This window comes from Cyprinodon variegatus, unplaced genomic scaffold (assembly GCF_000732505.1).
Source record: "Cyprinodon variegatus isolate N-32 unplaced genomic scaffold, C_variegatus-1.0 Scaffold1394, whole genome shotgun sequence".
In the NCBI taxonomy this organism is placed as follows: Eukaryota; Metazoa; Chordata; class Actinopteri; order Cyprinodontiformes; family Cyprinodontidae; genus Cyprinodon; species Cyprinodon variegatus.
The window spans coordinates 110,157-119,753 of NW_015151847.1; the positions used below are offsets into that span (position 1 = coordinate 110,157).

The window sequence follows — 9,597 nt, forward strand, 5'->3', positions numbered from 1 at the left end:
ATATATATATATATATATATATATATATATAAAGCTCATTGTAAAATAAGAACATAATATGTATGCATTATGGAATTATCCAGACTAATTTAATCAATGTCAGCAACATTTTATGACACAGCGTCATAATTTAAAGTGTATGGAGTGAAGTTTGTCCCATTATTGTTGCAAGCAAAGATTATGTTTTGTAAACGAAAGAAAATGGAATCCAGAAAAGAAACGTTTAAAAACGTTTTAATCAAATCAAACACTGTTTTAATCCGCACATTGACCACAAAAAATGTTGCTACCCTCCATGCAGACCGATTTGAAAAAAGTGCGTTCCAAAAAAGAGGAGAATGTGATCTGTAAAACACAATTTTAAAAGAATGCAAATCATAAAACTCAACCACTGACAGAGAAATCTGAAAAAAACAAACAAAAATTTTTTAGGAAAAAAATAAATATAAAAAAATTTGGAAAAAAGTTAATTGTCAAAGTTTCATTTCTCGATTGCATTCATTTATTTTTTTTTCTGATTTACAAAATATGCTCTATAAAGATGCCATACTGTATATACCACTGTCACAGAATCATTTAAGGGCTTTTCAAAAGATGTTTTTTTTTATTGATACTGTAAGAACAATACATACTTTAATATTATCTATGTAGACACTGTCTGAGTTGATGAATGTTCACTCACCAAATTCTGTGAGCAGGACAAAAAAATTCCAGCAATCATTTTTTATTGATTCAGCCAATTATTATTTGACCTATTTTAGGAGATTTGTAATAAATTAAATGAAACCTGGAACAGTTGCTTTTGTTCCCAGAAATCTTCCTTCTATGTGTTTTTTTCTGAGCTTCTCTATAACATGGTGAGTGGTTCTTCCTTTAATTAGAGTGGTATTTACTGTGGAGTCAGCCATTGAATGTGGGGTCAAAGCCACTGTTGTAAAAATTAAGGCCGTGGATTTTGGATTAAACTATCAATGAATTGGCAATGTCTATGGAGTCACAATGACTGCACTTTCTAATCTTTTCTAGAGTGACCGTTAAGTCACTGAATCTGAAAGAGCTTTAGCCCACAGGCATTAAGAATTGAAAAAAAAAAAAAGTCTGCTTTCTGCATGCCTCCAGTTGTAATGCTCACAACAGCAAGGAACAAGAATGAACTTTCTTAACAGAAGCAGAAACACTATTCTCATCACAAAAAATGTTCCACTTTATATCTCCTTCTTCCAGACAAACTGATTGTGTTGTCTTTTTTAATGTATCACTTAAGGAATGAAGTTAAAAAACTGAAAACAAATCAAACAAACTAATCAAACAAACTCTCTAGTACACATAAAGGACATTTACCATGTATTTTCATAAAATAAAATGCATCACACAAGAATATGTCTTACCATGGTATTACAAGATTTCATTATAACAGGGTTATACATGGGTTTACATGTCAGTTTTGGTAGATATGGGCTGAAGGCAGAATGAACAGGGGGGTTGATGGATGCTGGCCCTGGGTGGCTGGTACCGCCCCTTTGGTCGCCAACTCTACACAGTGGAGAAAAAGAAAATAATAATTTCATTAAAGCAACTCTCCTTTATATTTATATTTATCCATTAGTTTTTTTTCTTACAATTGATCTACTCTTTATTTGGCTACTAATATTGTTTAATTAATATTGTTTAGCTCTTATAACATTACCATTTATCATAACTATTATATTTTTTCTGTTTATTTTACTATTCTATTTTTTTCATTTATTTATCACATATAACATATAAGCACACTCTTTCAAAAATATTTTTGCATGTTTTGTCTTGTCTTTTCAACGAATTGACTTTTTGTTGACTTCCTTATTCACATCTCTATAACAACCAGAGGAAAAATTCAATTCAATTCAGTTTATTTCTATAGCGCAAATTCACAACACATGTCATCTCAAGCACTTTACAGTTCACCAGATCATGCAGTCAAATTGATTCAAAGTTTTCTATCTAAGGAAAACCAGTTGATTGCATCGACTCATTGAATGCACTTGAATGCAATCCCTCATACTAAGCATGCTTGTAGCGACAGTGGAGAGGAAAAACTCCCTTTTAACAGGAAGAAACTTCCAGAAGAACCTGGCTCAGTGTGAGCAGCCATCTGAGGAACAACAATAAATAACTATTTCAGAAGTAAACATAAAAAAATGTTTTCCGATCTAAAGATTTTTTCCATCGCCAGCTGTAAGCGGATTAGCAGAGGCATGCCCGCCACTGCAAACAAGTAAATCAAGAGTACTACCTACCTGCCTGCCTGCCTGCCAGGGCTTTACTTTCCAGTAAATTTCTTCCCAAGTTCAAACGGCTCAAGAAAACTACCAAGAAATCCTGGTTCGTTAAAAGGTTCCTGGCATGGAAATGTGCTTGTTGATCATTGAAACACTGGCGATGGCTGTTTACAAGTAAAGTCACTGGTCCAGATATTTTCTAAAACTTCAACACCCTCCCAGCCCATACGCACCATACAAAGTATGGAAAGTGAAAAATATGCTACACAGACATGACATGGTGGGATGTTCCACATAAATAGCTTAATTCCTCCCACATATCAAGTTTTTCAATACGCCAGAATGTTTTTTTAAGGAATCTCTATCAATTTTCATCGAAATTCATGAAAGAAAATCAAAAAGTGCCCCAAGCTTTGGACCCAGGCGGCTCTTAAACGTTTACTTAACAAAGTGAATAATTTCAAGCAATGATGTAAGTATCGGTTAGCTAGGTATAAACACTTAGCCTCTAAAGGCCTTGTGTTTTCAGTTCAGCCTCTGCTGTTTACTTTGCTTTTAGCCATTGGCAGAGATCTATATTTATAGTTGGTGTTGGTCTTTGTCAGAGGGATCTCTAAAACCAGAAATATGATAAATAATGATGCTTTAAACTAATGTTTACTGAAGCAGTATCTTGTTCAGTTTGTGTTGAGAACATGGATATCAGACCTCGAACTGAAAACAAGACAAATAGATGTTTGGATAACTGAAACTGTGTATGAGCACATAGATAAGAGATGGTTTATGTTTCAGAGGGTAAAATAAAAAGCAATATCCAATTATGCAAAAAGTAAACGTTTTCTGTTTTAATAAACAATGTGTCAAATTACAGATCCATCAGATGCCATGCCGTTTTATACAGCAGCATGAAATGGAAACTGAATCCTAGCTGGACCAACCAGGCTGAACATTTTTTTTTTATCAAGAAAACAGGGAAAAATAAGCTTCAGCCGTTTTATTTTTTATTCTCTTACCTGAAAGTGTGTTGCATTTTGCATCTTTCCGATTTCTTTTCTCCATGCAACAGTGTCCAAAGTTAGGTCACAGGCTGTGCAGACAGTGAAAACAGACATGACAACTCGCTGTTGACTTGAAAGAAGCCAAATGAGGCACACATGCTCCATTTCTCACTGCATTCAAGAAGCACTAGACCAGCCAGGAAAAAAGGAGTCATACCAGATTTAAAGCCAAATAATTTCATAGGGGTCAGGAAAAAAGGCTCCCTGTTTTTTTTTATTGTAAGATTTAATAAGAGGTTAAGTTAATCTTTGTCAGTTAGATCCATAAGAGTATTTTAATACATCTATTTAATAAAAGCAATAGCTGCTTTAAAAAGGATCTGTTAGACTTGAGTGTTTCGCCAGTGATAACAAGAGAATTATTTCACCTTTAGTGAAAAAATCTTTGGTTTTAGGTTTGTTTGGTGTTGTTGAGCTCCTGGATATGATAAGTCACTCCTATTTACTGTGACCATGTTAATCTATCACACATATTCTTCTTTTCTTCTTAGCCTCTGTCTCAAAAATTCCCCCCTTTTTTGTGTCTCTGTAAAAGGTACAAGACGCCAGAGTGTGACGAAGGTGCACGATCTCATGCCGCAGACACAGAGGATCCATTCAACGACAGACCCTTGCAAGGTTCCCTTCCTCTTTCACACTATTTGCTTTGAGCTCAGTGTTGGATTAACTTTTTCTGAGGTTTCAGAACTGATCAGGAGCCAGACTAAAATTTTAGATAGTAATCTACTGAGCAAAAGTATTCAAGCCCCTTGAACTTTTTCACATTTTAGATTTGTACTGAGTCTGCCTTCCTGAACATCTTTTTCTTCAATACTTCTCAAAAACCTTTATCTACCTCGACAATCCCGACTTGCAGGTGTAGCAGAAAGGAAACAAAAGTTAGATTAGTATTAAAACAGACTTTTTAAAGACATAATTCATCACAGTTATGTAGGAAATTAGCTCAGAAAATAGATTTAAATAGTTTGTAATAATCCAAATATCTTAAATAACTGCGGCGATGTCTACTTTTTCTTTTATTCAGTTCAATTGAATTGATTACATTGCCCCAATTCACATCAGCTGTCATCTCAAGGCGTTTTATAGAAAAAATTCAATCAAATCAACCATTAAGATTTTTTTTCAAATTAAGATTTTTTTTCAGTATGCAGCCGATAGTTTGGCTGTTGCAGATTCTCCTACCTGAGCTGCAGATTTCTCCAGCTTATTCGAGTTTCTCTTTGTTGCATCTGATTAATGCAGCTATTGTTCAGCCTGCTAGTTCAGTCAGATGGCCTGTCTGACTGAACATAACTGTGACCTGACCCTGTTCTATAATGCTCCACAACTTAATCCTTGACATTTTTTGTGTGCAGTTAACGACATTTCTTGTTCACTAATGTTTTTTTAGCAATCTCTTTAGGCCTTTACAGATCAACTGGATTTATTTAAGATTATATTACACTCTGCAGAATTGTATTTCTTAATTGAGTGACTATTGAAGGCAGACGGTTGCAGCGTACAGTATATATATAAAACAATCTAGTTAGAAGTACTATAAATAAGGCATTTGCAAAAAAACGGCAAGAAAAATACCCAAAAAATAATTAAATACCAAAGAACAGTAATCAAAAAACTACATGACAAAATAATTCAGTGGCTCCAGCCAGTAATATGCCGTGCCATTTGCCGGCGAGCCACCGGAACTGCTGCAACGAGCCACGATGAGCCATCGGAACTGTCACCAGAACTGCTGCAACGCAGCCACTGCCACGAATTGAGCTCGGCCCTGCTGACGCGGAGCAACGGCGGGGCTGACACAGCTCGCGCTGCTGCGGGTGTGAACGGCTTACGTGATGAAACAAGTTGGTTGCGTTACCAGACTTTGTTTTTACCGGTTTCTTGCAAGTTTTACAAATCACTGTGGTTTATTTCTGTCAGACTGGCGAACTAGTAAAACCCTGTTTTGGGACCGTTTCCTCCGCCGCTCTTTGCTGCGACATATTCACCTGCCTTGTGTTGTGGTTTGAGAGGGCTGCTCTTTGTGACAGCGTGCCTGGGTCCGCGATTACGATTGGTCGAGAGGAAGTAGTGACTGTAGCATCAACTAATATGATAGATCAATTTGTTAAATCTAAACATTGTGGTCTTCATTATTTCATAAAACCGTGTAAGATGTGAACCTTTAGGAACAGACTTTTTGGGGGAGTATTAAAGAGGTAAAATTAATAAAGGAAAAAAAGTCCTAGGTCAATAAAGTAAAAAAAAAAAAATAAAAAAAAAAAAAGTGATAATGTTATGAGAAAAAGGTCATTATGAGAATTAAGAGGGAATTTCCAGAATAGTCACAGTTTGCAGAATTATTTCAACTCTGGAGTAATAAGGCCAGGTTAGATTATGTTAAATATTTTTATTCTTTAGGAGAATAAATTCAGGAGAATGAAGCTAAAGGGATACGAAAATAAACTTGTAATATTACAAAAACAAAAATACTACGAATACAAAGTATATTCAGAGATTAAAGTCCCTCTGATACTGTTTAAGTGACTGAGAAACTGCAGATTTGCCACATTTAAGATGGCGGACGCTCTGACGCATCTCAGCATAGGCAGAATCCACCCAATGACGCATCTACTCTTATATTATGTCTATGATGTAGCCCACATTTTATTCTGACAAGCCATGAATAGGGAGGGAAAGTGAAAACCAGCGCCCCAAGTGGTTGCGCTCCTATTGAAGAGCAGCTCAAGTTATGTGAAGCCAAATCAGCGAAGTTATCCACCAAAAATATTTTTCAATGTGTATACAGTAATAATCTTCTAACTGTGAAAATGTCAGGCCCTACTTTGCCTTATTTAAAAAAAAAATCAAAATTGCTCCTTTTGTTTCATAAATGGACCACAAAAAAAGTCGTGTGACGTTATTCACGGTAGCATGATTTGTTTATTAGCCTGGTTAGCATGGACAATTACTGAGTCGAAGCACAACACCAGTTATCCAGACATAAAGGTAATCACCATGCAGTTTACATCATGCTCCGTTATTACAAAAATATGCCAGATAAGCGCCCAAACCTGTGACGTCACATGCAACTGTAGTTCACCATGTTAAGACAAAAACGCAAAACAATTCAACTGATCCTAAAAATAAGGTATAACCACTAGAAGCAAAAGAGGTGACTACAGTGGCGAACATATGGAAGGCACTAAATTAGATCCCCATGTGCACCGAGATATAGTTTTTCTAAAAAAAAAAAAATCCCATCCACTCACTGAGCTATATAATACACTGGAGTGCTGATTTTGCCGAAAAACTGAAGTCACTGGCCGCCATCTTGCTACTCCTTAGTCTCACAGAATCTCATAGGATTTGGTTGCAACAACAAGCAATTTCCTGGCTGTGTGAAAACGTTTCACAGGTAATTCTACAGTCAGTGGATGTTCTAACACTATCAACTACTAGGAAATTAGGTTCTAAAATATTTTACATGTTATTCATATTAAATATATATATATATAAATATACAAAAATATTTATTTACATATATGTATATATATATATATATATATATATATATATATATATATATATATATATATATATATATATATATATATATACCATAAAATGCAAAATATTTGAGCACATGAATTTCTCAGTACTTGATAGTTTTAGAACATAACATAAAACTATATGGCATTTGACATTTTAAAAGTTTTAAGCACCCCCTGAACATGAGAAAATCCTCGTTATTCGATGCTGTAGCGCACATATTCCCTAGTTACTGGGGGGAAATATGGAGTACCAATATGGCGGCTGGTGGCTTCAAAGTGACTCGTTCTAACAGCTGGCGATTAGCACTCCAATGTATAATATAGCTCAGTGCATCCCCTCTCTGCATGGCTTTGGATGAGGTTCATGCACTAAAATAGGCTATCATAGGCTACTGTAATGGCATAAACATGTTGCATTGATCTACGTTAACACTGCAAACGACATGACATCAACAAAACACATTAGTAGGGTTAGCCTATTTCTAACCCAGTCAGTCAGACCACCTGTTACTCGAATACAAATAACATTAATTAAGTTAAACATATTCTTGCAGCCCGCATCACATAGCCTACCTTTTCGTTTTCGAGTTTCTGAATAAACTCTTCGCTGACACCTCTATCTTTCAAGAAGTCCCTCAGGCTACTGTACTTTTGTTAAGGGTTGTAAGCTGTGCTGAATACAACAAGGACTCTCCAAACTTTTTAGACAGTTTTGAAAATAACTGAAAATAACTTTCATTTTCCTTTTTCTTTAAAGCTATCTGCTACTCTGAGCTGGTCTATCACATAAAAACCTAGTTAAGGAGTATGTGACATCATGACAAAATGTAGGACGTTCAAGTGGTATGAATACTTTTGCACTTACTTTTCCCCCAAAGAAATTATATAAGAAAACATCTAACATGAACATTCATGTTAGATGTTTTCTGAAAATAATTTTGGTTACATTAAATTTGATGCAATAGTTTAGAATCTTATGAGTTTAAGATTCATGTATAATTAACATGTTACATTGTCGTGGAAGTTTGGCATGCTGCCTAGAAATGATTTTGCAGATGAGCCAACAAAACCCCAAAGTGATTTCTACAGAACTCTCTCTTTCTTACTTATGCTGCTGTCTTTACTGCTCCGTTAACTTTCCCCCAATGTTTCTCCAGTATTTAGGGGATGCATTGTAACTCATATTTAAATACCCATCTGGTGAGTTTACAGAGTCGAGCATACTCCTGACTGTGAAGCAGATGTGTGGCAGGTTTTATGGAAGGTGCAAGTTTTGTGGGTTTGAGTTGATAGGGGCTGCAGGGCCAAGGGGGCGGTTGAGGGTGTTGAAGACATTTTTATGTACTGTAGAAGGATTTTTCTTAACCACCACAACAAAACCAAACTACTTTGCATAGAAATACAAATATTATCTGATTTGTTTAAATTACAGTCACAAATTTCAATTGATGTTATGAATTAAATAAACCGATAGGAGGGGATAATTTTGCAGCTCACCTGTATAAAATAAACTGGCAAGGAGAGCATCCGGCAGAATTGCAGCGAAATTAGGGAGGACAACAAATATATTAAAGAGTAAGATGTGGTTGGAAGAGACCACAATGAAACTTTTTAGCCTATGAGCCTAGATCTGACATTTGATTTATTTTAAAACTTGCAAAACTGCACACCCCCCTAAACACACTTTATTTATTCAAATATAAGAAAATTTGATTAGGCCACTTTCACCATCATAAGAGGCAATGTTTATACCAATTTCTGTGTGTAAAAAATATCTATTCTAACCTTGCCCAAGCTCAGAATACTGAGTAAGTATTAGGGAAAAAAAGGGGGTAAGGAGGGGATGATGTCCAGTTTAGTTCGGACTGGGAACCCAGTCCACTCATCCAGGAAAGGAGGGGACAATGAGGGGATGATGTCTTCTTCAGGGAGACTGTCCTCTCATCCAACAGGCAGCGCTTGGAAAGATTCTAGGTATTCTAACGAGAAACAACTGAGGCGGATCTGCAGGGTTTAATTTGATCACTTGCAGCACCTTTGAGAGGACGTCTTCTCAGGGCGGCCGCCAATACAGTAGCTCCATAGCAATAGCAGTAGCTGCATAGCTTCCAAAACGTGACCTAACCAGTGGGGCGTGGTTCAGCACTTCGCAGTGGCACATCGGCAAATAGCAGTGGGGCCCGGGCTGTTCTGTTGGTGACAAATGAGGGTCAAACATTCGGAAGAACTGGATAGTGTTTTTACTCATCTGCTTCAGCATGCGGGTTCGCGATGAAAAACATTGTGTTCAACTTGGTTTGTCAGGAAGTAAGCACTATGTTCACTATGTTCTCAGTTCTCTCTGAATCTCTTGCCACTGAGCACAGACTTTCCGGCAGGAAAGGTGACTACGTAATGTGGCTTCAGTTGAAGACCGATGTGTCTAACCCTTTAGACCTGAGGGGCCAATGGGCAAAGAAAGAGAAAAATGGGGTTGTCCGATCCTTAAATAATCTCTGTCGCAGGGATGTGACTAGGGCTGCAACAACGAATCGATAAAATCGATAAAAATCGACTTTTAAAAGCGTTGGCAACAAATTTCATCATCGATTAGTTGTGTCGCGCGATTAATGCGTCATCCGCCGCGCCGTCATCACTGCCTCTTGACTGAAAGAGGAAGAAAAAAAAATACGGCAGAGCGTGCCAGCACCGTAGGTGCGCAGTGTTGCAAACTCAGCGACTTTGTCGCTATATTCAGCGACTTTTCAG

The 9,597-nt window shown here is 36.7% G+C and overlaps 1 protein-coding gene across 8 annotated transcripts in view; it reads left to right on the top strand.

The window, feature by feature from the left end:
- Positions 1-9,597, top strand: part of smoc1 (SPARC related modular calcium binding 1) — a 73,390-nt gene that overhangs the window by 45,665 nt on the left and 18,128 nt on the right. For all 8 annotated transcript variants that reach the window (XM_015402776.1, XM_015402777.1, XM_015402775.1 and 5 more), the window contains one exon: positions 3,852-3,934. In XM_015402776.1, coding sequence (XP_015258262.1) covers positions 3,852-3,934 — 83 coding nt within the window. The remainder of the gene's footprint in view (positions 1-3,851; positions 3,935-9,597) is intronic.